Below are 26,915 nucleotides of genomic sequence, written 5' to 3' on the forward strand. Positions count from 1 at the left end.
CTCTCTCTCTCTCTCTCTCTCTCTCTCAAATGAAAGACTTGATGTTTGCACCAATAAAGTGGTGATACAAGTGTCCTTGAAACTGACCAGGGGCACCAGCACTGGTCATGTTTAGTGTGCCTGGTCTTCCTTCAAGCACTAAATAAATGATAGATAGACAAGGCACCTTCCAAATACCCTTTGACAATCCATGCAGGCAGACTATGATGGACTTGCCAGGCAAGCATCTGCTCTCCTGGTTCCCTATGTACTCAACTGGGAAAGGACCCTCCACTGGAGGCTGGGTGAGTCACAGACCCACAGCTATCTATCCCACAGACAAGGAGACACAGATGCCCATGCAAATGAGTGTGATTCAGGCAGGAGAGCTGTGGTCTGTCTGTGTGATCATGGGAGTAGCAGGGGTTGGTAGGTGGGGGTGTGAGGGAGTGAGGTGGGACCATCAAGACTGACCCAAGAAAGGAGAAAGACCTGAAATACAGCTTTTGTGTCCACCCTGAAACAGGAGACTTTGGGTAATTCCACTGAACCAGGTACCAACGTTTCAGTCTGAAACAATCTAGTGTTATAGCTGCAGCCAGGCTGTGAAAACGGACATCTTTACTGTAGGGGAGATGCTTGGTGGCAAGTCAGGAAAACCCCATTCCTCTCCCAGCTCATCCTCAAGCAAGAAGACAAAGACATAATGGACGGAGCAATTACTGGTTGAGGTGACGATTGTGGGGGTAATGAAAGCAATGTTGAGTCAGAGAGGAGGTGGGAGAGGGAATCCGTTGGTCTCAACAGAAAACTGTGGGCATATTCAAACCGGGTAATTTATCAGTGAGCTCTCTCCATAGTGTGGGCAAATATGGATAAAGGAGAGCTTGAGGATGTGTCTGTAGTTACAACCTAGGAGGTAAAGGGTAAGAAAACAGAACCTGGAACAAGACACAATTGACCGGCTCTGAATGATGGTGTAAAGAACTCTAGAAGAGATGCAGCCCCCTGCATCCTCAGAAGGGAAGAACAAGAGTAACAAACAACAAAATATCAGTGGGTCTGTTATTTCTCCTGTTGCTATGGAAAAAAATGATATACGAAAGCAAGTTAAGGGTGGAAAGGCTCACAGTTCACAGGTACAGCATGGGGTCGGGACAATCATGGTGGAAGAATCTTGAGGCAGTTGGACACATTGCATCCCCATCATGAAAGAGAGTAAAGAGATGCATGCTGCTACTTAGGTCCTTTTCTCCTTTGTATTCAGTCCAAGACCCCAGCCCTTGAAATGGTGTTGTCCACATTTAAGGTGGGTCTCCTGACCCCGGTTAACAAAATCTCAGAGATTTGTTTCTATGGTGACTCTAAATCCCACCAGGTAATTAAACCACAGTCAGGCATAACATACTTTTCCTGAACCTGCCCCTGAATCATTTACTTACAGGAAGGCTCTCTCTGGAGGAGAGGTTTTTGTGTTAGGAAGATGAAACTACACTAGCCAATAGGAATGTTCGGTGGTCCGTCACCTTCCTGCATTAAACACACAGTCTTCAAGTGCGGTTACTTTTCAGTCACTCAAGGGATTGGCCTGAGTGTCAAGGGCCATCTGCAAACAAGGACATCTGCTACGGTTTGGAAAGAAAATGTCACCCATAGACTCATGTTTTAAATATCTGTTCCTCAGATGTAAGGCCTCACTGGAGGAAGTGGGTCACTGATAAGGAAGCCCTTGTGGATTCTTATCCCTGGGCCCCTTCCTGTGAATTCCTGTTTGTTGGTGACTCATTCCCATCTCCAACCCCTACCACACCACACACATACAAAACACACACACACATAGAGGCCACAGTGACATCTGCCAACACACATGGGCTGTGCTGGCTGGTTTTTTGTCAACTTGACACAAGCTAGAATTATCTGAGAGGAGGGAACCTCAAATAAGAAGATCCCTCCATGTGATCCGGCTGCAGGCAAGCCTTTGGGGCATTTTCTTAATTAGTGATTGATGGGGAGGGTCCAGTGTATTGTGGGTGGTGCCATCTCTGGAATGGCGGTCTTGGGTTCTATAAGAAAGCAGGCTGAGCAAGCCATGGGGAGCAAGCCAGTAAGCAGCACCCCTCCATAGATTCAGCATCAGCTCTTGTTTTCAAGTTCCTGCCCTGTTTTAGTTCCTGTCCTGAATTCCTTCAATAATAGACTACAAAGATGAGCACACACACCAAATAAACCCTTTCCTTCTCAACAAGCTTTGGGTCATTGTGTTTCATCACAACAATAGAAGCCCTAAGACATGGATCAAACAACCACAGACTGGACTCCCCCCCCCCCCCCCAAAGTGTGAACCAAAACAGATCCTTTTTTATTTAAATTTCTTCTGCCAAGTATTTGGTCATGGAGATGAGAAAAACAACTAACACCGAGGATCTCTCTTTTTTGTAAAGCTGGGAGGAGATGCTCTAGATCTCAAAAATGACCTTGATGGAGCCACTTGGTATTCTTTAGTTTGTTTCCTCACTTACCAAAATAAGAGTATTGGGCTTAATGATTTCTAGGTATCAGGTATTAGGTAGCGCTGTGTAGTGGAAGCCCAGGCTCCAGAGGCAGTTGACTGGGAGCCCAAACTCTCTGTTCAACCAGTGGCCCGGCAGTGGGTAGAGCACATCTGTGAGTCTCAGCTTTGCCATCTGCTGGTGGGGGTGATGGTGTGTCCCAAGCCCAGACAGTGCCTTCCAGCTAAAATGTCCTGACACTCTGAGTGCAGAGTAGAAGCACCATGCATGTTTATTCTGGTTCTTCAAGGCAACTCAGTGAGGAAGCAGGCAGCTCTGAGACAGAAATCAGGCGTTTGAAACCAACCAGCACTGTCACTTTCTGCTCAGGGACTTGGAACAAGTTGCTTGATCTCTCTAAACCTGTTTCTCTCGTGTAAAGCGTTGTGGGTTTTGCCAGAATCAAGTGAAGTCATATATATTATGTATGTGGAGCATCGTCCTACAGTTAGAATACTCTGTAGCTGCATATAACATTCAAAGTGCACCTCAAAATGATCTCAGATTTGTCTCCTATAGTCCAGTGGTTACTGGGGTTTTAGTGACTAGAGTATTGCCACAGTTTTCATCCGGACAGGATTGTACCCATAAGCCACTAATCTAATTTTGCCTTGCCCTGGATTGCAAACATCCAAGATGGTAGAAGAGAAAAATACCATTTATCTCAGATATCCAAATTACCAAGAGTTGCTGACCCCACTCCTCAGGGCCTGAATATATTACCCTAACTGCTGTTAAAGCCCCAGACAGGACAGGGGAGCAAGTACAAGAAACTCAAAAGGCTGAGATGGGAGCTGCTGATTTAAATGAATAGCTTTGGCAAAGTGGGCCCTCCCCTAGGGTCTGAGGGAAATAATGGTGGCCAGTGTTTGGATACTGGAAGAACCTACCTGGTTGTATGTTGCCTCTAGGGCCAAGCATTGCCATAGCAACAAATGACTTAGCAACAGCTTTGAACAGACTACTTCTTTGAAAGAGTTTACATAATAGAGATTAGAGTAGCATTCTCTCTGGAAGGGAAAACAGAACTTTTCTTGTCCTCTTAAACATTAAGGACATTTGAAGGACCAATCCCTTCTCAAAAGCTGTACCGTAAGGGCATGGAGAGGCTAGAGGACTGTGCTTTACGGCACTGGCAGTAGTTTCCTAAGAGACTGAAGGTGGGCATTGTTTTTCTTTCGGGACACACATGATGATTGGGGACTTTTTCCCCTCAGTTTTCTTTTTATTTAAAGTAATATTTCTATTTCATTTCTGGACGTCATCATATTTTATTCATTATTCTTTTATATTTCATTTCCCTATCATCAAATGTAATTGTGAATTGAATATATTTAAGATTTATTTTTTATTAATTCTTAACTAGCACATGATTACGCCTATTAATGCAGTGCCGTGCAAAATTTTGATACATGGATGCATTGTATAATGTTTAAAATAAGCTAAGCACACCCATCTCCACAAATGTCACTTATTTGTGGTGAAAGGCTTCAGTTCTTTTAATCAAAAATTTAACCTTAAAAATTATACATTGAGTAGAGTACGCAAGCCTGGCAATGTGGAGAAGGTCTCTGTGACCCAGGTCAGGATTTGGCCTGGCATTGGTGGAGAAATGGCTCTTGGGACTTCACAACATATAGCTTTCAGCATCTGATGGGAACACCCCAAAGGCCAGTTAGTGACATGAGAGCTGACATCTTGCTGTGGAATGAGTTTGGATCCTGCCAAGCTTGCCCACTGAGGACCATTCCCATTCGTCACTTCTTGACTCAGAAGTGCATGGAGCCATCTCCCAAGACCAAAAAGTGGGCAAAGTATAACAGAGAAAATATGTCTAGGTATGATGTGAAGGGCTTCCCGTGGCTCTCATCACTCTGAGGGGAAATGAGGTTGAAGAGACAGCACAATGCCTGGGTGTCTGTATTTCTGCTGTTGCTATTGCATTGTATTATGACAAAGGCCCTGAAGAAAATGATTTAAAAGAAAGAAATGCTTATTGGGTTCACAGTTTCAGAAAGTTCAGTGCACAGTCCTTCGGTCTTATTGTTCCCGTCTTGCATCAAGACCACTTGTAACTGTGGGTGAGACCAAGGAAGCTGCTCACTTCACAACATCTGGGAAGGACACACCACTCACCAATGATCTAAATGTCCTTGGCTATGCACCACCTCCTAAGGTTCTACCACCTACCAGTACTGCTGACAACCAAGCCTGTTAGTACTTGGGCTTATAAGGCATGTTTCAGATCCTAACAATGAATTTGGTGGCTTGGTAAACAATATTTTTCTCTGATATGCTGTTTCAGTAGTAAATATCATATGACTGGGAAATAAGGGAGGAGGGGAAATGCAAAGGGAAAGTATTCTAAGACAGAAAAACTTCCATGTGCGTTTATTATGCTCCTTTTTAAATACTGGGTATTCATTCACTTGGATGAATTCACAGTTCCACAGTAAATATTTAAGCAGTTTTAATATTCTATATTCACAATATAGAGTAAAGGTTAAAAACCACAGGCTTTGGTTCAGACTTATGTGTGAATATAGTTTAATACATAACAAGATATGTGAGCTTCAGCCCCTTGCTCCGGCTTACAGCAGTAGGCGGTGCAGCCTACTGATTTAACCCTTTTGTGCATGACCCCAGAGCTCGAGAATCCTTACATAATATGGGTTTGGACTGAGAAGGTCTGTGGCTTTCTGGGGAGTCCTCAAGCTTCTTTGACCTATTAGGTCATTTATCTTGCCGTAGCTGCAGTTCTGGCTTGGCTGTCCTCTGTCTGACACACATCCCTGCACCTTCCTAGGAACCCAGCTTGGGACGCTTTGTCTGTTAAATCTTCCCATCCGACTTCATTTTTTTAATTTTGTCAGCCCCATGAATTAAGAAGGAAGCAGATCAGATTTATTAATTCCAGTCCTGCTTCATGATTGTGCCCAGAGGCTTATAGACACACTGTAAATCACAAAGAATAATAATTATAATAAAGAATAGTTCTCTGTTGAAACCTGCCTTAGGGGACATCTGTCAACTTGTTGGGGACCTCCAGAGAGCCAGCTTCCTCTTTCTTCATTCCAGAATAAACCATGGGGAAAGAATTCTGTGAGTGACAGAAACTTCAGGGCCAAGAGAAGAGAGATTCCCACTCTGACCCCTTTCTTGGCTAGCCATGCAATTTCTTATCCTTAAAAGAAAAATAGGGAATATCATCATATGTTAGAAGAGGAAGCTCACTGTGATCCTCACAACAACCTTGAATACAGACTGAACACATTCTTAAAGAATCCTCGTTTTGTATAGGCAGACGCCGCCAAATTCTTCAAGTTGGTAACTGTCATTCAAATGCACAGCATGGAGCTGGGACTTACACCCAGAACCACATTATCTGAGGGGTTAGAAACTTCTGGGTTCTTCTTAAGCATCCTTTCTGAGCATTGCACTTCAAGTCCCCCAGATGTGGCCTTGGTGCAAGGACTGGGTCACTGAAAATGTTTTAACTATACCTTGCTCTCTAAACTGGCTTCTCTATGTAGAAACTGGGGTGCATTTCTCACTGACCGTGGATCTATCTGGATCAGGTGCAGAACTAAACTTAAGGGTCCCTCCTTATCACCGGTTTCTCTTTCCATGGTTTCAGTTACTTGTCGTCAAACATGCTACTACTGCCTTAAAAGTATGCAAGATATATATTGTTCAAGTATTTAGGAGAGAATTCCAGAAATAAAGTCGTTTTTAAGTAGTCAATAACTCTCATTTAACATTGTGATGGCTGGTTTTAATGTGATCTTGCCACAAATTAGAGTTGCCTAAGTAGGGTGCCTCAACTGAAAATTGTCCCAGTTCCTTTAATTAATATTAGAGGGCTTAGCCCAATGTGGTTGATGCCACCCCTGGTCCTTGGTTAGATACAAAAGCAAGATGATCAAGCCATAGTGTGGTGGTTTGAATATGCTTGGCCCAGGGAGTGGTATTATCAGGAGGTGTGGCTTTGTTGGTATAGGTGTGGGCTTGTTTGAGGGAGTGTCACTGTGATGGGCTTAGAGAGCTTCCCTCTAGCTGCCTGAGGATGCCATTCTTCTCCTGATTGCCTTTAGAACAAGATGTAGAACTGCCAGCTTCTCCAGTGCCATACTTGACTGAATATTGCTATGCTTCCTGCCATGATGATAATGGACTGAACCTCAGAACCTGTGAGCCAGCCCCAATTAAATGCTGCCCTTTATAAGAGTTGCCTTGGTCATGGTGTCTCTTCACAGCAATGGAAACTCTAACTAAGACACATGGAGAGAAGCTAGCCAATAAATTCCTTCATGATCTCTGCTTCAGTTCCTGCCAGTGGGTTTCTACTTGCATTACTTCGCAGACTTCCCTCAGTGATGGACCATAGTGGGGAAGTACAAGTCATACGAGTTCTATTGTTCCCAAGTGGCTTTGATCACAGTGTTTTATCAAAGCAACAGAAAGCAAACCAGTGCAGACATATTGCAATTGTCTTATTTTGTTACTGACTCAGTTAGTCTCTCGCTGTGCCTAATTTATAGAGTAAACTTTATCATAGGCAAGCACATATGTAGGGAGCAGAAGAAGCCCTGAGTAAGTAAAGCAGGAGTGGATGTATACTTTGACATGGGACCAGTCATGCTAATTCCCCTTTCCCTTACTGACCTAATAAACATGTGTCTATGTGTCTGTCTTTTCTTCATTCCCTCACCACCCCTGGCCAGGGTTCTGGGACCCAAGCTACACAGGACATGGAGTACACAGGACATGGAGTACACATAAGAAAATTCAGAACATATAAAGAGTCAGATATTAATGAAGGTTCAAGCATCCCCAATGAGTCTTGGAATATACCTCCCCCACAAGGTTAAAGAAGTTGAGTCTCTGGGGGAAAAATAGGAGGTAAGACCTGACTTCAGCTACAACCAGCTCAGTCTAGTCAGAGAGAAAGGATGTCAGATTGATGCAGTAATTAATGCAGCAAGTGTTTAGGGGTCTTAACAATGCAGGCGACAGGCGGAGAGGATGGAGGTAAGGGAAATGAGATCTCAGGGAAATTTCTTGGCAATCTCAGAAATGAGATAAAGGCACATAAAACAGCTTCTGCCTGGTGGAGTGAGCTGAGCCCAGCTCTAGGCTTCTGTACACCTCAATAGAGCTCCAGTTTCTAATCAGCATCACCTGTCACTAGGTTCACATCAATTCTACCCCTTACATCTTGTGTCCATCTTGTTTCCATCACCTCTGCCACCCATTTAAACAGACTGCTGTCAGGTTTTGCTTGAACCTTGTGAGATACCCTCCTAACTGGACTCTGTGTCCTATACATCCTCATCTTATTCTCTATTAGGAAGCCAGGCAGTCCTTTTAAACCACAGATTTGATATTAAGTACACCATTACCATGCCTCTCCTACATAAGACCCCTTAATGATTTCTGTCAAAGGGAGAGAGACAGGGAGAGAGAGAGAGAGAGAGAGAGAGAGAGAGAGAGAGGGGATAGATAGATAGATAGATAGATAGATAGATAGATGATAGATAGATAGATAGAGATGGTAGATAGATAGAGATGGTAGATAGATAGATAGATAGATAGATAGATAGATAGATAGATAGATAGATAGATAGATAGATAGATAGATAGATAGATAGATATGGTAGATAGATAGATAGATAGATAGATAGATAGATAGATAGATAGATAGATAGATAGATAGATAGATAGATAGATGGATGGATGGATGGATGGATGGATGGATAGATAGATAGATAGATAGATAGATAGATAGATAGAAAGACAGACAGACATATAGAACGATTCCTGATGGTCCTATCTCCTTTTGGCCTATACTGCTACTCTATAGCCTGCTGACATGGTCTGTCTCTCCAGTCTGTAGGGTGCCCCCTGATGCAGTGCTTTTGACCACAATGCTCCCTCTGCCTGAACAGCTCTTTTCTTCTCACCCCAGTTTGGGTGTTTCTTTCCCCCAAAGAAGCCACTTCAAGAAGCCACCATGTCCATATCACATCCCTCATGATATTATCTCCTTCCACAACCATGGACAATGTGTTGTGAGTGTGTGTGTTGTCTGTTTGTCTGTCGTCTGTCTGTTTTAATGAAATATAATGGACAACGACTATGTAAATGGTCACTTCATACATGTATCATGAGCTTCATATGGATGCTTCAGTCAGCAAAGGATAACTTATGGGACGATGGTCCCATAAGATCATATGACCTAATGTGATGTGCCATCATCTTGGTTTGTATAAGTAACTGCACTTCACAAAATTTACACAACAGTGAACCCATACACTACTCATCACAGTACTGTGTTCGCATGGTCTGGGAACTCCAGCCTGTCTCCTCCACATCATGGCTTCCCAGATAGTTGAAGACCTGTCCATTTGGACTCAAAGCTAGGTGCATAAAATGTAACATAGTGGTTGACAGTGAAGAGAGACACAAGGAAGACTGGTTATATAAATAAATGGTGCATAATGTGTGTGTCTGTGTATGTGTGTATCTATGTAACTGTGTGTGTCTGTGTGTGAGTGTGTGTGTCTAAGTGTGTGTGTTGGTGTATGTGTGAGAGTGTGTGTGAATGTGTCTGTGTATGAGTGTGTGTGTGTCTGTGTGTGAGTGTGTATATGAGTGAGTGTGTCTGTGTATGGTGAGTGTGTATGAATGTGTGTGTCTGTGTGCATGTGAGAGTGTGTGTGAGTGTGTCTGTGTATGAGTGTGTGTGTGTCTGTGTGTGAGTGTGTATATGAGTGAGTGTGTCTGTGTATGGTGAGTGTGTATGAATGTGTGTGTCTGTGTGCATGTGAGAGTGTGTGTGAGTGTGTCTGTGTATGAGTGTGTGTGTGTCTGTGTGTGAGTCTGTATATGAGTGAGTGTGTCTGTGTATGGTGTGTGCATGTGAGAGTGTGTGTGAGTGTGTGTCTGTGTGAGTGTGTCTCTCTGTGTGTGAATGTGTGTGTGTCTGTTTGTCTGTCTGTCTGTTTTAATGAAATATAATTTGTCAGCCTAACAGTACCAATCCTAAGACATCACCCTGTACAAGAGATGGTCAGCAGGGGGCCCCACAGGAGTGATAATTGAAGTCAGGGAAGCTGTTGAGAGATCTTATGTCCTATCCCCAAATCTCCCAGAACAGCTCCGAGTTCATGCCACTGGTCAGGCTGCAGGATATTGTGGCACTCTAGCCTACCACGTCCCCAAACTGCCTGATCTGGCTTCAAGAAATGTGTTCACAGGCTGGCAACCACAGCCTACTAGGATTATTTTGATGTAAATCCACTGCTGGCTCCTGGAATTGTCATTTTCAAGCTAGAAAAATTTGTAATCAAGAGCTCACAGTTTAGAAGGATTGTGCAGGAGTGTTGGGGGAGATCAGCTGTCTTTGGGGGCTGCTTTTTGCTTGCCAGTCAGTAGTTTTATTTCCATTTTAATTTTCAGAGCATCTGCCCCCCAGCAGCAGCCTGCAGTTTGGAATTCATGACTCTGTTGTGTGTTTACCCATGGTGCTTGCTTGTAATTGACAAATTTAAATTCTGGTCATATTTCATTTATTACCCAGACCCAGGGAAAATTCTTAGACGAAAACCTAATTACAGCGGAAGTGCCACAAGGAAATTGCTGAGAAAGAAGTCCTGCAGTGCAGGGCTAAATATTTCATCTGCCCATAAAATGATTACCCTGACAAGATTCTGAAAAATAATAAAATCTGTTTAATAAAACAGAAGCAAACTACCAGTGTTTTTACACACAAAGTATTAAAACATCCTTCATTTTCGACAGATCCTAAGTCATCTGATCTTTATTCAAATCATGAGCCACGGCTGAGACGGTCCCAAGATCCTTCCTCCACAGGGTTGTCTTGAAGCTTTCGGGCCTGGTGTAGTTTTTAGAGCAGCACTGTGTGTCTGCTTTCTACTGTTCCATGAACACTTGGGCAGAATGATGGCTGTGCCCTTCGTTTGGGGTTGCTATGTGGATGGCTTTAATTCATTTCTTCTGCCCAGTCAGCCCTTTCCTTAGAGGTCTCAGAAGATGTGAGTGTGTAGCTTCTACAGCCAAAGCCTGGCTTAGCATCCTGAAGAGTACCAGGGGCAACACTCATTTTAACTTTTCTGACCTTTTAGGGTACTGCTTTGACCAGGGCTAGTCTGTTCATCTAGTTGCTGAATTAAAGACACTGAGCACCACCAACTGTGTTTCAGGAACTGGGCTAGGCAGAGGGTGGAGGATGTTAGAGAGACAGTGATCTCCCTTAATAGAAGAGATAAGTTCGAAACCCAGTAACAAACACACAGATACAGTGATGGAAACATTCCTCAAATACTAGTAAATATTTCATGGAAGCAATGAAGAGGGCTGCGGTGGAGGATGCGGTGATCTGAGAAGATGTCTGGCATGCTCCCTAAAGCACAATAAGGAGTCTATCTATCTATGAGGCTTGGAAGGAAACAACTGTCTCACGATTGTTGGCAGCATGTATCAGGATTCAAAGAGAGAGGGAATAAAGGCTCAGGATGAAGGTTTGTTCCCAGTGCTGGAGAGAACCACTGGAGGGCTCAAAAAGGGAAAGGACATGATCTAATTTACATGTCGAAAGCTTATCCCACTGTCCTGTGGAAGGGGGATCTCAGGAGGCAAGAGTAGTTGTGGAATGCCAGCAAGGACACTCCTGCAAGGACCATGGGTAGGAAAGTCCTACGCTGAATAACAACAGAGATAGAAGTAGGCAGAGTTTTGTGTACACAAACTCACTAGACTTTCTATTATGGTGGTAATTAAAACTAGAATTAAAAAAGAGTGAAAAAAAGAGACCCAGAAACAGAAGGAGTGAGCTAAATTAGAAAGAACTGGAAAGTGTGCTCTATTTTCTTCTTCCCACATCAATGATCAAAGCAGACAGTGTGGGTCTGTCTCCATCCAAACTGAGGTAGGCATTCCACCCAAACACTCCCCTCTCTACTGAAGTGGATCTTACTGAGATCTGGAATTCTATAAATATCGAAAGAGAAAAAAAAATGTTCCTGAATGTAGTATGTCACGTTGTGGTTGTGCGTTTGAGCCTTGCAGAGGATAACCAGTAGAACTGTATGCCAGCATTTCTTCAGGTGCGGTAGGCACACAGACCATCTGGGTTACAGTAGAGATGGGGGAGATTGGACAAGGGGATTCAGAGAGCCCCTCCTTAGATCTGCCAAGTCAGTCTTCAAGGTGAGTCCCCTACCTGCCTTTTTACACACCCTTTGAGTAGCTGTGGTACAGTGTGAGGTTTGAGGAGCCCTGCTTGAATGGGGCTGATTTACCATGTTGAACAATGATCAGGAGAATTTAAAATAGAGAAAAGGCGCTAGGGGTTAAATCACAACCAAATAAATACAAGTAGTTGGCCTTACACCCTTAATGGTAAGTGTTAGCAATCCTTGACAATATGCTCCCAAATATGCTTTTACACACATATACTTTTTTCATAACAAAAGATGGGCACACTTATATTCTAGTTGTAATTGATTTCATTCACCTAATAAATCCCTTCATAAAGACAGTCATTCCTCACTCCATGGACAACTGATGCGGATGCAAGGCAGTGGGGGAGCACAACGCCCAGAGGGAGGCGACATCAGATCAGGATCTATGCCTTTAATAAACAGAGGAAGTATTGTTATGGGATGGATGGCTGACATAATAGAATTAGAAACATATTTTATTTTGGGACAGAGACAGGTATCCTCTGATTGGTGGATTTCTGGAAATAAACACAACTTGTGTCATGGAAATGCCTTGCTAGATAAAGGGATAGCTAAGAAGCCAAGCACGAAGAATTTTCAAACATAAAGGCATGGCAAGCAACTGGTAAACACGGTGCCTTGTTGGATAGCGTCAGCTTCTTCTGACAGCTAGCCCCTTGCTTGCCTCACAGGGACACTGAAGGAAGAGGAGAGCCTAATTCTGTCACAGTAAGTGTATGTGCATTAATATTTTGAACACAGTGCGGAAAGATTTCATCTTTCTCTTGGTTTCTGTAGCCTCTGCCTAGAAGGATCCACACTGCTGGGTTCACAGTTAAGGTGTTTGAGTTAAAGATATGCCAGATTTAGGAAACAGAAATGCAGGAGTCCTAGTTAAATTCGAATCTCAGACAAATTCTAAAATTTCAGTCTAAGTGTGTCATATAAGACAAGTTTTCTATTGTTCCTATAAAATTCCAATCTTACTGAATCTCCTACCTTTTTACCTGGCAGCCTTATCTGAGTAGCTCCCTGTCTCAGAGGGACAGAGATGTGGGGACACAACTGTAGTTGCTTACTTGGAGGTGAGGAGCAATGTAGATTTATATTACTAACATCGTTTTGCATTTCAGAAGGTCGTTCCCTGGGAAAAAGAACCAGCAACTGCCTGACACCAGCAATGGGTAAAGACTCTTTCACTTTCCATCACAGCAGCTAAGGTCACCTAATTGCTTCTTGTGTTATCTGTGTAGGCTATGAGAAAGCCCTGGTCACCTGGACATACGAGAAATTTTCCTGATCTTTCTGTCTCTGGCCATGCCTTTCAGATAACAATGCTAGTATGTATTCAAGGCAGCTCCCTCCCAAATTGATGTTCATAGCCATGTTCAGAAGGGAGGTGAGAATCCCGAGAGCATCCGTCCTTAGACACAGTGACTAGCACTTTTAATTGATAAGGAACAGGCAGAGGAGAGAGACGGGAGCCCTGAGACCCAGCAAAAGTAAGATAATTTTCTCAATTTGTTTCCCTGGAAACAAAAGCTACATGTCAAGATTTTGCAATAAAACTGAGACACTCACACTCAGCTCCATAAAAGGCTTAATCACCTTGTTCTGAAACAGCGTTCTTTTTTATGGGGAATTTAGCAGCTTTTTAATCTCCTTTATTTGATTAACATTAGAAACAACAACGGAAACCCGTGTTGGGTTCTACTACAATGCTATTACAAGTTAATAAGGAAAACAGATTTTTTTTTTTTCCAGTTCTCAACTGTAAGAGTCCCAGGCTGTAAGTAGTGGGTCATGCATTTTAGGTTTTATTTTCTTAGGGAAAAAAATCCACAAAGGCAGAATGTATAAGCTAGCTACTCAAGGAGAGAACGCACTGCAGTAAGTTGTCATAGTTGGCCTTTCAGAATTCTTTACTGATATAAAGCCAATTATTTGTGAATAACACATGATGTCCTGTTGCAAATGACAGTCAGACCGATCTATCTATAAGAGGCATTCAGAGCTGGTTTGTAGGCAGGCAGTTTTCAGAGGCTACCAAAAGTTGTCATCCACTAAGGGGAGTTCTAAGCACTGGAGTCGAGGCAGTAGCAGTTACTGAAAACACCAGATGGATTCTGAACCAGAACCCCACATCCTACCCAGTCCCAGTCCTCACCACTACTTGATTTTCTGAATTCTCCAGTTAAAATGCTATCTCTGCACACCTACATAAACAATAGTTCTTCTGAAACAACCCCCTCTTTCCTGCTATTATCTACAGGGAATTTCCAGCAGACCAGCCACACAGGTCTGAGGTGAAGTTTCCACTTCAGAATAAAGGAGAGGAGGGAAAAGAGGACATGCATATGTGGTAAGTTTTGCTCATAGGTCAGTTCTATTCTGAAACTATACTCTTCCTGCTGTTTCGAGGTGAAATTAGACTTGACTTTGTAAGACACTGATGCCAATACTTTCTGTTTTGTATTGTTGATTGTCCTCAGCTCAGAAAATGAATGTCACCCATTCTGTGCTGGCCACCCCACATTTGTGTGCCTGTATCTACATTATTGTCTGTGTATTTAAGTTTAATGCCCAATTAAGACTAGAGGTACTGGGAGCCAGGGTGGGCTCACTTACTATTCCAAGATGATCTATCAATGCGCTCGCTAGGCAATCCTAGCAAGACACCTCTCACAGAGCATCTTGAGCAACAGAGAGGAAGGTCAAGGTCGAGGGGTGGAAAGCTCTGGTTCCTTCTGAGGCTTCTTTGCTTGCAGATCACCTCCTTCCTGCTTTGTCCTCATATGATGGTTACTCTCTATGTGAACATTCCTGACTCTTTCTACATGTTAGAGCCCCTCTCCATATAAGGTGGTGTTCAGATGTGCTTGGGGTTGAATCTTAACACTTCTGAATTAAGGCACAATTGTATCTTTAAATGTTCTCTGTGTAGAGTCACATTCTGAGGTGCTGGGTGCATTCCAACACAGGAACCAGAGAGGGATTTTTTTTTTTCTGCTGATAATTTTTTATTATTTTTATATTTTTAGTTATTTTATTTACATTTCAAATGTTGTTCCCCTTCCTGGTTTCCCCTCCACAACCCCCTCCCATCCCATCCTCCTCTCTCCCCTCCCCTTTTCCTCTATGAGGGTGCTTCCCCCACCCACCCACTCCCTCCTCACCTCTCACTGGCATCCTCCTTCACTGGGGCATCAAGCCTCCATAGGACCAAGAGCCTCCCCTCCTCTCCCATTGATGTCAGATAAGGCAATCCTCGGCTACATATGTAGTTGGAGCCATAGGTCCCTCCCTCTTTGGTTGGTGGTTTAGTCCCTGGGAGCTCTGGGGGTCTGGTTAGTTGATACTGTTGTTCTTCCTGTGGGGTTGCAATCCCCTTCAGCTCCTTCAGTCCTTCCCCTAACTCTTCCATTGAGGTCCCCAGGCTCAGTCCGATGGTCGGATGTGAGTATCTGCATCTGTATTGGTTAGGTGCTGGCAGAGCCTCTCAGAGAACAGACATACCAGGCTCCTGTCAGCAAGCACTTCTTGGTATTAGCAACAGTGTCAAGATTTGGTGTCGCAGGTGGGATCAATACCTATGTGGGGCGGTCTCTGAATGGCCTTTTCTGGTCTCTGGATGGCCTTTCCTTCCATCTCTGTTCCAATTATTTTTCTTTTCATTTAATTTATTTTGAGAATTGTATATTGCAGAATGATCAGCCTTGGTGTATCTACTCAACAAGCAAGCTGGGCAGACCTGCTCAAACATCTGAGGTCCGGGAATTCCATCTGGAGGCAGTGAAGACACACCATCAGAGGTTTGTCAATTTTCTCTTCCCCCAACTCCTCTTCTAATATCTCAACGCCCATAATCAGCTTGAAGAAGCTAATGAAAAGTCAGCGCCCCTATTCCCTGGGCTTGGGGACTAAGGTGGTAAATGTTGGGCTGTCTTTCTAGGGAAAAGTAGTGGGTTTGTGGGAATAGAGAGGATTAGCTAGGGTTTATTGCATAGCCATAACCTATTAGTAGAAATCTGTATAATTAGTATTAAGATGAAGATATAAATTCTTAAACGGCACCAATTTACTTTGATTACAAATTTTAAGGTTTTCCTTTAGATAGAAACTATTCTAGGTTAAAATTTTTGAGATGGGTCAGTGGCCCCATCCCTTAACTGGGGACTGTGCCTGTCTACTGGAGATGGTCTCTACAGGTCTATCTCCCCTTTGTTGGGTATTTTGGCCGATAATTTCCTTTTAAATCCAGCTCAGGGGCTGGTATCCTGGTCTTGAAGACAGCCAGAATGATGCAGAGAAAATAGCAGAAGGCTCGAATTGCAGACACAATGAACTCTGTGGTTCTGCCATTTCCTGGCTGTGGGCCCTGGATCAGGGCAGGAATTAAGCTCTGTGAGAGTAAGCCACTTTCATGTAACCGGGATAATTGCTACTTCAGAGCTGTCAGAAGAGTAACGCTCCTAACATAACAGATGATACAAAGCGATCTCAGAGAGCATCCTTTGTCAATTGTTTAGTGACAACTTATATTCTCATAATTCCTTGCACCTAACGGAAATAAGACATTAAGTGTTTATGGTAAAAATATTAAGCAAGGGGAATATCGGCCCAGGGAACTATGAAGCCACAGCACAAGGGAGTGCTGATTCAGGAAGGCTGTCTTTAGAAATTTGAAAAATTTATAACTAGCATACTAAAGATTAGAAGGCCTTAGAAAAGAAAGGAGTTGTCAGGGAGCATCTAATCTTGGACCACCCAAATGCATGGACAAATCCCACCAGTGTTATGAAGGATATTTATATGGGACCTATTGGCATCAAAATGCATGTGCTGTGGTGAGTTTCTCTTCCTGCAATTCTTTCCTTCTTTCTGATTCCATTCAGATGGAAGTCTCATCTTATTCTAAATGGCCTGCGACACGTTGCTGACCAATAAGAACTCATTTACACAAAGACCAGGCTCTGACACAGCATCAAGAGGCAAGCTCACATAAAAAAAAAAAAAAAAAAAAAAAATCACCCTGTTTTCACTGCCTGTGGGTTCATTTTATTCTACTTATACCAGTGATTTTTTTAAAAGTAAATTTAAAAGGAGTGAAGTTTAAGATGTGGTTGTAATACTAACATGCGAGGTACCGTAATAATGTAGGCTACATTAGGCTGTTATATGTTAGCAAAGAGTGAAACTCAGACCGTGCCTCTCCCAAGGAAACCCAATGGGAAAATGAAGGCTCAGAAGAAAAAAGCTACTCTTGTAGAACCACACAGCTAGCTATCGTCAGGACTGACGCTCAGTTCTCTATGGCTTCCTCATCTGTTTAACTCAGCATCAGACAAATCGGACATTGTTAAACTGAAGATAAATGAAATGTAAAATGACCAACAGGCTGTGCTGTGGGTTGCCACCAGGAAGGCACTGGTTTGATAAAGCTCTCCTGAACTGTAGGAAAGGCCTAGGGAAATCAGAATGTCCTGGTATCTGATGCTGGAGACCTAAGATCTCAGCAGGTCATGGATAATAGCTCAAAGCACCATGTCAAGTATCTGAGGCAGTTTCTAAGCTTGTAGTGGCAGGGATTCCTCTTGGAATCAAGCACAGATGGCTTGAATCCCGGTTTCTCCAGTTGGCAAGAAACCACTGTATCTGTCAACTTATTTGTATCCTACTCATCTGAAAAATTTAAAAGACTGGTATCAGCAAACCGTTATAGGACAGTTATTACCCGCCAAACCCTTCCGATGAATTATCTCATTTAGCCCTCGAACTATTATTCCAAGATATTTTTATAGCTCTGGGGGTGGAAATTTGGTCTCAGAGTAGTCACATGGTTTATCTAGTATAGGCTTCAAACCAAAACAGTCAGTCTAGAATCTGCCCTTAGCTCTAGCACTACACTGTGGAAAGAAAATAAGAGGTAAGGGTTATAAAGTTGGCACCTAGGAAGCAAAAATGTCAAGGCCTTGTTAGTACTCTCAGAAGGAGTCACTTGCAGCCTGGAATCCGCAATTTTCCGTTGAGTTTATTTAAGACTACAATTCCCAGAATGCCACGGGTGTAGAAATCACCCAATCAGAATGCTGTGGGCGTAGACACTGGCCAATCAGGAAGCGTAGCCTGGATTCCCGCTCCCCCCACCCCCTCTCTCTCCACACCTGGTGTTGAGTTGGCTGACTGTTGAAGGTTTGCCCTTACCAGGTCCATTGACCAGACTTTTATTTGTGGTGATCAGTTGAAAAGGTGAGGCTTATTCGAAGCCATTCAGTAACCAAGCTAACTTCCGGGCTGTGGAGTGGGTGGAGAAGGGGCACCCAGAGGGTGGACGAGGCCTGTGCAAACTTCGAGAAACTTCCAGAAGGTGGAAATTTCCAGGCTGCTGTAGGCCCGGCGTCAGCCGCGGAGTAGGTGTTGTGCACTGGGAACTCGGTGACTCCCCAGAGAGTAGAGGTCCTCAGAATCTGCACTCGAAACCCTCTGCTGAGGTCGAGGGCCCTAGCAGGGCCCTGTGGGCAAGTGCATTAGTGATGTCATGCCCTCGGTGTGTACCGTGTTGACTTCTGACGTGGCCTAGTCCTCTGGGTGTGGATCTTCTGTGCCCAGTTAATTGCCATTTGAATATAAATATAAATATAAATATAAATATAAATATAAATATAAATATAAGGCTAAGCTGTGGCCAGCCCTGTGGGATTTGTGCATCCTAAGTCTTCTGACACTTTCTCCCCTACCTACTGAGTGAAGCTCAGAACGTTCCGATTCATGTAGTTCCGGTTTTGTGTTTTATTATTATTTATTAGGTTTTATGTTTATCGTTTAAAACTATGTTTCTCCCCTCCTCCACTCCCCCAAATCTAAATCCTGGATTTGGCATGTGCAAGTGAATTTGTTGACATTCTTGTTTTAATATTCAAGAGCTTAGATCTTGATGCAAAGTGTGTATCACTCTTTAATGTCTGGAGAAGAATTTTTACAGCTGCCATGAAAGAAGTGAGGGAAAATAGAATAAATGGCTGGAATTCAGGAAAATACAAAGGGCTAACTTCATGATTCATTTGATTTCATTATCCTGCACAAACAATCCTCACCTATAACTTCCCAGCTTTTACATGGCAGGAACAGTCTGGGCTAATTGTGGCTTATTTTTTCAAATCATTTTGAGGAGTTTGACCAAAAAGCTTGTTAATGTCTAGTAAGCCATCTTCCTGGAGACAGTCTTGGTTAGGTATATTTACTGTACAACGTGGTGGTTTATACATTCCAGATAACCAAGTGCTTATTCTTTCTCGTCAATGAATTATAAACACAACACATTTTAGTTTTTAGTGTGTGCTTAAAGAAATCACAAGTGGGCACTGTCATTCAAGGGTAAGAGACACCGAATCAACATAAAATTAGCAAAGCTCCCGCACAGTTGCTGATTGTAAGGCAATTTCTGACTATTGAGGATTTCTGTAATGGGGACTTCGTTTCTGTTGTAAGGGCCCCATCTTGTGGATGTGTCTTGGTTAAAGAAGAGCCCTCACCCTAAGAATTCCGCTTGCAATGGTTTTCATCTGGAGAAACAAAACAAGTTGATGCTTTCCTGGGTATAAGAAAAGACAATGACTTTAGTTCTGAGATAACAATTTTTTTCTTTTATAAATTAACTAAATTTTAATTTTAAAAAAAATATACATAAGTATGTGTGTTTGTGCCATGTGTTGTATGGGTATCTGTAGAGGCCAGGAAAGGACATTGGACCCCTGGAGCTGGAATTGTGGGCAGTCATGGGGAACTGTTGTCAGTGTGAGTGCTGGGAAGCAAATTTAGGTTAAAGGAGCTTTAAGTGCTCTTGACTGCTGAGCCATCTCACCAACCCCCAGTGCAAACAGCTCTGATCCTGTATATGGCTTCTGCTTCTCTTTTATAATCAGATGTTTAAGAATGATCATCATGACCACAAGCAAAAAGTGGAAGCCATGATTAAGAACATCAATACAATTTCTTTGGAGGTGAAGAAGATGAAAGGTACGGATGGGATCTGTCAGCATGTCTGCATGCCTCTGTCATAGAAGACAGGCTAACATGTCTGCACACTGCTGTCATAGAAGACAGGCTAACATGTCTGCATGCCTCTGTCATAGAAGACAGGCTAAGCATGTCTGCATGCCTCTGTCATAGAAGACAGACTAAGCATGTCTGCATGCCTCTGTCATAGAAGACAGGCTAAGCATGTCTGCATGCCTCTGTCATAGAAGACAGGCTAAGCATGTCTGCACACTGCTGTCATAGAAGACAGGCTAAGCATGTCTGCATGCCTCTGTCATAGAAGACAGGCTAAGCATGTCTGCATGCCTCTGTCATAGAAAACAGGCTAAGCATGTCTGCATGCCTCTGTCATAGAAAACAGGCTAAGCATGTCTGCATGTCTCTGTCATAGAAGACAGGCTAGACATGTCTGCATGTCTCTGTCATAGAAGACAGGCTAAACATGTCTGCATGTCTCTGTCATAGAAGACAGGCTAAACATGTCTGCATGTCTCTGTCATAGAAGACAGACTAAGCATGTCTGCATGCCTCTGTCATAGAAGACAGGCTAAGCATGTCTGCATGCCTCTGTCATAGAAGACAGGCTAACATGTCTGCATGCCTCTGTCATAGAAGACAGGCTAAGCATGTCTGCATGCCTCTGTCATAGAAGACAGGCTAAGCATGTCTGCATGCCTCTGTCATAGAAGACAGGCTAAATATGTCTGCATGCCTCTGTCATAGAAGACAGGCTAGAGCCAGTTTGTACTTCGGCTTCGATTATGGTATTCTTTACTAATTATAAGTGTCCTGTTAAGAAATGTTCACAATATAGTCTGAACTGTATGTTTGAAGGTGCTAGACCTGAATCCCTATTTCTGACACCTACAAGCTTCTTACATTATCTAATCTTTCTGAATGTACCTCCTACCCTTTCCCTCAACACAGTCATGTACCTGTATCACATTCTACAAAAGTCAGTGTCTTGACCCATGAGTCCTCACTGAGCTTGCCGAGGTTATACCAGATTAAAAATTAAAGGTTTGATCCTGTAAGCGAAGTATTTTTCACTTTAAATATATTCTTAGTGCAATAATAGACCTATAGGCCATGGTGTTTAGTCACTCATAGATATATTCTCTTATTTTCTCCTAGCTATATAAATTTTTTGTAGTTCAGTATTTCTGGAGATAAGCTCTGAGCCAGCATGCTGGAGAACTCCCATCAGTTAACCCATTTCATTTTACATAGTTCCCCCTGAGGGATTAGCTGAAATGTGCACCCCTACTTCCTTCACCTATAAGCTAGTGCTGTCTGTCACATCCATTCCTATCCATGAAAATGATGTTGAGTGTGTAGTTAGCTTTACAACTCTCAGATAATTGTAGACTCTGTTCTGCATCACTGAGACCGCAGCTGCAAATAACAAATGTTACATGACATGTACCATGAGGGCAGACAACCCAAAGTGGAGGCAGGCCTGAAATCAACTCAGAGTTACAAAACTTCATCAGGGGCTGGGTTCTTTCTGTCTGTCTGCCGTGTCACGCATACTGTTCCTCATAAGCATTAGCCCTGAGGTGTGTACACACACACACATACACACACACACACACACACACACACACACACACACTATTCTGCCTGAGATATCGCCTTAGAATGAGCCTTTATCCAGATACCCCCAGCAACCCTCTGTCCCTCATAAATAAAAACATGAGGGCCGTGTAGCAATGATAAGGGGCTTGTCCAGCACACATGAAACCCCGAGTTCAACCTCTGGTATTGCAGAATAATTAAAAAAAAAAAAAAAAAAAAAAAACCTACCCCAGAAAAGGGAGGACTTGCAATAAGGGAATAACCAAGTTCTGAATAGAGAGAAAAGCAGTTTACTTAACTAGTATCATCTTCCTAATTACAAAAACAGAATAAAACAAGTGTAGTTAGTTAGAAGCAAGCCTGAAAAAAAAAAAAAAAAAAAAAACAATGAGATGCTCCACTTACAAACCTCAGCTGTGAAAAGCACCTATGTAAGTGCCATTTAAGCTTAGACAGTAACGTTTTCCTCTTTAAGTAGATTTGGGAGGGTTAACAAAAACTAATAGGCACACCACCAAGAGGTGAGGAGACCACCACACACACAAAATCAAAGAAAATGAGACTTAAGAAAGGTTGAAGACAAATGCCCGTCTTTGTCATGTCTTATGGATGGCCCCACTTGTTTGCATTGCATGCATGTGTGAATTAGGTTTCACATATATTGACATGGGGCTGGAGAGATGGCTCAGTGGTTAAGAGCACTGACTGCCCTTCCAAAGGTCCGGAGTTCAATTCCCAGCAACCACATGATGGCTCACAACCATCTGTAATGGGATCCAGTGCCCTTGTCTGGTGTGTCTGAAGACATACATTAAATAAATAAATCTCAAAAAACAAAAGATATATTTACACAATGTCGCAGTGTAGGAAGATAGCTGAGTGGATGGGTGGAGAACCTCTCTAGTCAGTTTCCACACTATACCTGTGGTTAACTCAAAAATGGGTCACCTAGATAGGAGCTTGATTAGTGGATGTCTGACAAAAGGCATTAGAAATTAGGAACTGGCTCCTTAAAGCAGTAAGGGTTGTTCTGACACTGGGCACTGTCTTCTCCCTTACTCAGAACTCTCTCAGATCCTGCTCTGTGACCTCAATCTTCATTTTGGTCAGCCTAAGAAGACGGAGGACCCCAAAGAGGCAGAAGCAAGCCACCCATTTGAGGAGCCTGAGATTCCAGATGTAGCACTTGCTGCCATCAGATTATCTGACTGAAGAGTGTGTGCGTGTATGTGTGTGTGTCTGTCTGTTTTGAATTTCTGGTTTTTGCTGACTTAAAAATCTCAAAGAACTGAGTTTAGTAACATAATTTAAAACAGTAGTAAATTATAAGTAAGTTTCTCATCTTGAAAGATGTTTTTTGTTTGTTTGCTTGCTTGCTTGTTTTACTGACTCAAAGAGAAATCGAAACCATTGATGCTGGAAGTCTGATGTTGGGAATTGGCCTGTCTGTGTTTGCTGTGCTGTACACAGGCTTCCTCCATGTGCTGATAGAAGGTGCTTGGTACCTCAGCAGCACACAGATTTGCCTTTGGGGACCCAAAATTGACTGATTCTGTTTGAGAGAGGGACCCTGAATGGCCTAACTTTTGTAATATGTTAATCTGTGAGCAAAGAGGTGAGCAATGACCCCAACTGGGATCATAAGCTCATGACTCAGATAGGCAAGGCTCTAGAAGAAGAACAATTAAAAGTACTCAAAGAAAGCACACATGTCGCTAGTCATGGACCAGAGACTCCCAATGTTGCAGCCACGGCAGTGCAGAGAACTCCTTACCCACAAGGCTCGTTTTTGCCCCTTTGCCCGCAGAGATTCAAATACATTTTTGTCTCCTGTCATCTACTGCTCCTTTGCTTGGTGCTATGAGAAACACCTGATAAGAATCAACTTAAGAAGGGCTGGTTTGGACTTCCATATGATCTACTCCTTATTTTATTTAGTGTGTCTTCAGAATTAACCTGGTCCCTTTAAAATAAAAAATAAGATTTTTTTTAACTCATGAAAATAAAAGTATAGATTATTCTTTCCTACTTGAAAATCGTGTAGATCAGCAATCAAACTTTTGTCAATAGAAGTCACACAACGATGCCAGGCGTCCCACGGGAATGAGATTGGAAGAACAAGGGACGTCAGTGTTCGGTATGTACCAGGTTCATGTTTCTCAACATGAACAGTACTGCAAATTATCTTCTCCTACACTGATGACATCTTGATAAAGCTTACAGTGGTGAGGGGAAATTCTGTGAATTTTAAATTCCTTTACTGTACATAACCTATTGAACACCAGAGCTCAGTCTAGCTGACCTTAAGCATGCTCGGTTCGTGCACATTAACCTGCGGTTGGGCTGAGTCCCCTAACACAAACTCTTACTTTCTCTTAATACTGAATATATAATTTAATTTATTGAGTGTGAATAGTGCCCGCCCCCCCAAAAAAAGAGAAAACCACTTGCATCGTACAGCATGTAAAGTCCTGATGATCACATGGCCTGCTAACACTGTCATACTTCATACCAGATGCTGCTAACCCAAGCAAAGCAAAATTCAAACTTTGAAGTACAGTTAGTACTTAACAGGCATCACTTCCACACCATCATAAAGTCAAAAACAGCGAGTTAAGCCAGCATACACCAGAAGTCCATCTGTACTTTTTGTTAAGTGTGATTTCAAAACTGAAGGAGATCGGAGATCCTTTGAAGGGTTTAAAAACCAATCGGAGAGGGACAAGACAGCAGTTTTGCAACACACTTGTTGGATTAATAAAACAGAAAGCCAGAGCAGAGGTTTGGGTGGGTATTCTCCAAAGGTCCACGTGTTAGAGGCTTGGCCCTGCACCAGGGCAGCAGTGGGCAGTGGAGGGATCTTAGGAGATGAAGCCTAGTGGGATGAAGTTAGGTCAACAGGTGCAAGACCTGGAGGGAAAGACTTTGTCCTTTCTCTTTGTTTCCCAGCCACCAGGAGTTGAACAGATGCCCTCACATTCTCACTTCAGTATCCTATATGAACTGTCTCAGGCCCACAGGAACAGGAACAGGTGACCATCCGAGCAAAAGTCAAACTTTCTAACTGAAAGCCAGATAATATAAGTAGCATCTATTAGGAAGAGTGTGTGTGTGTGTGTGTGTGTGTGTGTGTGTGCGCGCACACACACACCCTTGCTTACAAAACACTGCTCTTCTTCCCAGGAGACCTTCAATACTAGAAAAGGCTTTTCGAGTTGGGAGTGGAGGAGCCCACTGTGGATGTAGACATGGGGGACTCTGTTAGAGAAGCAACAGGAACCCCAGCATGTCCGACAGCAAAGCTGCATCACTGAACCTAAGACTATTTTCTTCTTGCAAGTTCAGAAGTGTAGCTTACCTTTGGTTTAAAACAAAAATATAACAGCAAGGACCAAACAAAGTTGTCTTACGGATCTAGAATAGTAAAGCAAATGGTAACTTTAATCCCAGGAAGTTATCCCAACATGTATGAATCTCATCATGAAAAGGAACACATAAAAACACACCCTGGAAAACCAAATAAGAAACAATGGAGTTCTATTTTTGGAGCCTCTTAAGTTATTGCTGCTCTGGAAATGAATTTTAATCATTTTAAGTTGTGTAAAAAAAAACGGATTGTGCCTCTGCCTGACCAAAGTTTTATTATAAAATATATAAACCTATCACTTCCAGTGCTTTCAAACTTGCTCCACATTATTTCCGTACTATGTCCTCTACTGTATTTTGAGACGGATGTTCAAAATCTCATGTCTGCCGTGCACTCTTAGACTTCAAAATGTGAACATGATCACTCTATAAACATCAAAGAAAATAAATAAATTGTGTGGTATTCGACAATCTTCAGATACTTTAAAGGACGGGGCAGAACTGGGGGCCCACATCAACAGTCTGCTTTAGTCCTAAGTGTTCAGCATATGCTAAAGCCATGTGATCTTGTCACATTGATGACAGAGTCAGGAAGGCTCATCTCTCGGCTACCCTGCTACAGACAACCTGCAGCATATGTTAGTGTGCACAGCCCACAGCGTGTGTTAGTGTGCACAGCCCGCAGCATGTGTTAATGTGCACAGCCCGCAACGCGTGTTAGTGTGCACAGCCCGCAGCATGTGTTACCTGTGTTAGTGTGCACAGCCCACAGCATGTGTTAGTGTGCACAGCCCGCAGTGCGTGTTAGTGTGCACAGCCCATAGCGTGTGTTAGTGTGCACAGCCTGCAGTGCGTGTTAGTGTGCACAGCCCACAGCGTGTGTTAGTGTGCACAGCCTGCAGTGTGTGTTAGTGTGCACAGCCCACAGCGTGTGTTAGTGTGCACAGCCTGCAGCGTGTGTTAGTGTGCACAGCCCACAGCGTGTGTTAGTGTGCACAGCCTGCAGTGTGTGTTAGTGTGCACAGCCCACAGCGTGTGTTAGTGTGCACAGCCTGCAGCGTGTGTTAGTGTGCACAGCCCACAGCATGTGTTAGTGTGCACAGGCCACAGCGTGTGTTAGTGTGCACAGCCTGCAGCGTGTGTTAGTGTGCACTGGTATCTGGATCCTCGATTCTTCCCATCAATGAGCAACAGTGGCATTTTTCTGAAGTAGTCGATAATATCCGATACAGACAGGAAGTCCTGGAGAAGTCAAACGGGGAGAGAAGTTAGCAGTGGAGTGGACAGTATGCATTTCATAATTATGTTTTTTCTTTAAACTGCATCAATTTGGGGAAATTGAGGGAAGAGTAAAATTTGTAAGGTATTAGAGATTTCCTCCTCAATAGCCAACCAACTGTAAGGAATAGACAGATGTGTTAAGTTGGGCCAGAGAGGTGACTCAGTGGTTAAAGGCCTGACGACCTCAAGTCAATGCCCACAACCACATGGAGGAAGGACTGAACTTATATCTATGTGTTGTACTCTTATCTCCACACATGTGCCATGGTGCATACAAGTTTTCCAAAAGTAAAAAATGTTAACCTCTGTAGTGACTCATTTACCCCAAATATTTCCATCATGATACCTGGTGGTTTAGTATTGGTCTCTGGTTTTCATTTCTTGGGTTTCTGAGTCCCCATGTCACCACAATTCAAGCTATTAGTATAAGGAGCCAGGAAGCCACACAGGTCATTCCTGGAGGTGAAGCTTTAGCACAGTGTAACCAGTCCTTTCCTGTCACCTCTACACTCACAATGTGAGAGTTCAACAGCCAAGTCTTTGCATCCATAAACTGGACCACCCAGTCTAGGGAGACTGGTCCCATTCATCCCTCTAGATGTGATCAGAAGTCAAGTACCTAAGCAGGATTGTATACTTGTTCTAAGACAAACTGCCCAGGTACCTTCCTCCAACGAAACTGGTATTTTCATGTTAGACCAAGAGAAATGTTGGAAGGCGATGCTGCCTCTGGAGAGACTATACAGCTCTATCCACAGGGAGCAAGTTACCCAGACTTTTGACCAAAATCGCGTTCCTTCCACTCAGCATTGCCACTGATGGAAAGTATTTGGATTGAAGTCATCAGTGAATTGTCCTCATTCTATGGATATTTCATTTA

At 43.1% G+C, this 26,915-nt stretch overlaps 2 protein-coding genes across 4 annotated transcripts in view; one reads left to right on the forward strand and one right to left on the reverse strand.

Annotated features, from left to right (window-relative positions):
* The first annotated feature begins 12,323 nt into the window (after nucleotides 1-12,323).
* Nucleotides 12,324-22,737, forward strand: C6H5orf58 (chromosome 6 C5orf58 homolog). 3 transcript variants are annotated; one of them, XM_076937046.1, is made up of 6 exons: nucleotides 12,324-12,508; nucleotides 12,907-12,957; nucleotides 14,046-14,135; nucleotides 15,479-15,585; nucleotides 19,696-19,789; nucleotides 22,452-22,737. In XM_076937046.1, exons 5-6 carry the CDS (start codon nucleotides 19,696-19,698, stop codon nucleotides 22,598-22,600), a joined length of 243 nt encoding a protein of 80 aa, XP_076793161.1. In that variant the 5' UTR covers nucleotides 12,324-12,508; nucleotides 12,907-12,957; nucleotides 14,046-14,135; nucleotides 15,479-15,585; the 3' UTR covers nucleotides 22,601-22,737. The 3 variants fall into 3 exon arrangements, with proteins under 3 accessions (XP_076793161.1, XP_076793160.1, XP_076793162.1); XM_076937045.1 differs by having other exon boundaries at nucleotides 12,324-12,502; XM_076937047.1 differs by lacking the exons at nucleotides 12,324-12,508; nucleotides 12,907-12,957; nucleotides 14,046-14,135; nucleotides 15,479-15,585 and adding an exon at nucleotides 15,605-18,022.
* Nucleotides 22,738-24,808: 2,071 nt separating this feature from the next.
* The window catches only part of Lcp2 (lymphocyte cytosolic protein 2), a 46,446-nt gene continuing 44,339 nt past the window's right edge, over nucleotides 24,809-26,915 (reverse strand). The window contains exon 21 of the mRNA XM_034506512.2: nucleotides 24,809-25,996. Coding sequence (XP_034362403.1) covers nucleotides 25,871-25,996 — 126 coding nt within the window. The 3' untranslated portion in view covers nucleotides 24,809-25,870. The remainder of the gene's footprint in view (nucleotides 25,997-26,915) is intronic.

This window comes from Arvicanthis niloticus, chromosome 6, assembly GCF_011762505.2.
Source record: "Arvicanthis niloticus isolate mArvNil1 chromosome 6, mArvNil1.pat.X, whole genome shotgun sequence".
NCBI lineage: Eukaryota > Metazoa > Chordata > Mammalia > Rodentia > Muridae > Arvicanthis > Arvicanthis niloticus.